Here is a 1631-nt window from a genome sequence, read left to right on the forward strand (position 1 = left end):
TTCAACATTTAACTTTCGATTCAGGAGCAAAGTGCTGCAGATGCTGAAAATCTGAAATAAAAACAGAAAATTCTGGACATAGTCAGCAGGTCAGGCAGCATCTGAGGAGAGAGAAACAGCGTTAATGTTTCAGATCAGACCTGGGAGAGATGAGAGGCGGAACAGTTTTTATACCATAAAAGGAAAGGAGGGAGGGTAGGATTATGATTAGCATTGAGCTTAATAATTTCAATAACACCCTTTAGTCATTTCATCTCCCCTGTCTTCCATCGTATTGCAGACCTTCCCGTTTGTTATTTCAGGTCCAATCATTTCAGCATATCATTGGATGCAGTGACATATTTGTAAATCTCAAAATGTTCTCAATCAAACTGGTAACTTTGCTCCAACCTGATGTATAATTTCTCTGTTTATTTCCCTTCCTCACAGTTAACTTGCTGACGATTGGGGTCCTGTCTCGGAGGAAGTGCGGTCTCTCCAAATGTGTCACTCGCTACCTGGTGGCCATGTCAGCGGCGGATCTACTGGTCATTATCCTGGACCTAATATTGAGACACATTCCCATTGTTTATTGGGAACAGTTTCGGTTCCTGTATTACATTCCTGTGTGTAATATCCACGCTGTCCTGCTTTACGCAGCCACAGACTGTTCTGTCTGGTTCACTGTCACTTTCACCTTTGATCGATTTGTAGCTATTTGCTGCCAGAAGCTGAAATGTAAATATTGCAGCGAGAAAACTGCTGCTGTGGCTCTGGGAACGGTGACTGTGCTGAGCTGTTTAAAGAACATCTTCTGGTATTTTATGTTGTCAGATCGGTATTGGCTGGGGAATCTCCCCTGGTTTTGTTTTGTAACAGGGGATGTTCAGATATCTCGTGTCTGGGTAACAATCGAATTCCTCCATCACATTCTAACCCCGGGGCTCCCATTTGTGGTGATTCTGCTGCTCAATGCTCTCACCGTCAGACACATTTTAGTGAGCAGCAGAGCACGCAGCAGACTCCGGGCTCACAGCACTGGGGAGACTCGCCGAGACGCACAGATGGAGAGCCGAAGGAAGTCCACTATTTTACTGCTAGTTATCTCGGCCAATTTCATTCTGTTGTGGACAGCGTTAATGGTGCTTTCCATATGGACACGGGTGTGGAATTTGACGTCGGTGTCTTTGTCTGCAATTCCACCTCGTTTTCTGCAGGAATTGGGCTTCATGCTGCAGCTCCTGAGTTGCTGCACAAACACTGCGATTTATGCCGTGACCCAGACTCAGTTCAGAGAGCAGTTGAAGAATGTGCTGAAATATCCCTTTACCCAGTTGTTGAATTAATTCATTGATGAGAGAAACTAAATCACTAACTAACTATTTCCAGCAGCCAGGAGAGTTGTCTTGTCGTTATGGTGACAGTACATGGAGCAGGGCCTGTCACTGTGGTGACAGTACGATGGGGCGTCCTGTTGCTATGGTGGCAGACCACGGGCGAGGCCTGTCGCTTTGGTAACAGAGCAGGGTGGTATTTACTGCCCATCCCTAATTGCTCTTGTGAAGGTGGTGGTGAGCTTTCAACATGACGGCTGCAGTCCTTGTGGTGTAGCTAATATAACAGTGCTGTTAGAAGCTGCATTCCATGTGGGG

General features: G+C 46.0%; 1 protein-coding gene across 1 annotated transcript; it reads left to right on the plus strand.

The window, feature by feature from the left end:
• The first annotated feature begins 506 nt into the window (after window positions 1-506).
• On the plus strand, window positions 507-1325 carry LOC137360361 (probable G-protein coupled receptor 139). The gene has a single exon (XM_068025823.1). The coding sequence runs from the start codon at window positions 507-509 to the stop codon at window positions 1323-1325; it is 819 nt and encodes a 272-aa protein (XP_067881924.1).
• The last annotated feature ends 306 nt before the right edge of the window (window positions 1326-1631 follow it).

Source organism: Heterodontus francisci, unplaced genomic scaffold (genome assembly GCF_036365525.1).
Source record: "Heterodontus francisci isolate sHetFra1 unplaced genomic scaffold, sHetFra1.hap1 HAP1_SCAFFOLD_188, whole genome shotgun sequence".
Lineage (NCBI taxonomy): Eukaryota > Metazoa > Chordata > Chondrichthyes > Heterodontiformes > Heterodontidae > Heterodontus > Heterodontus francisci.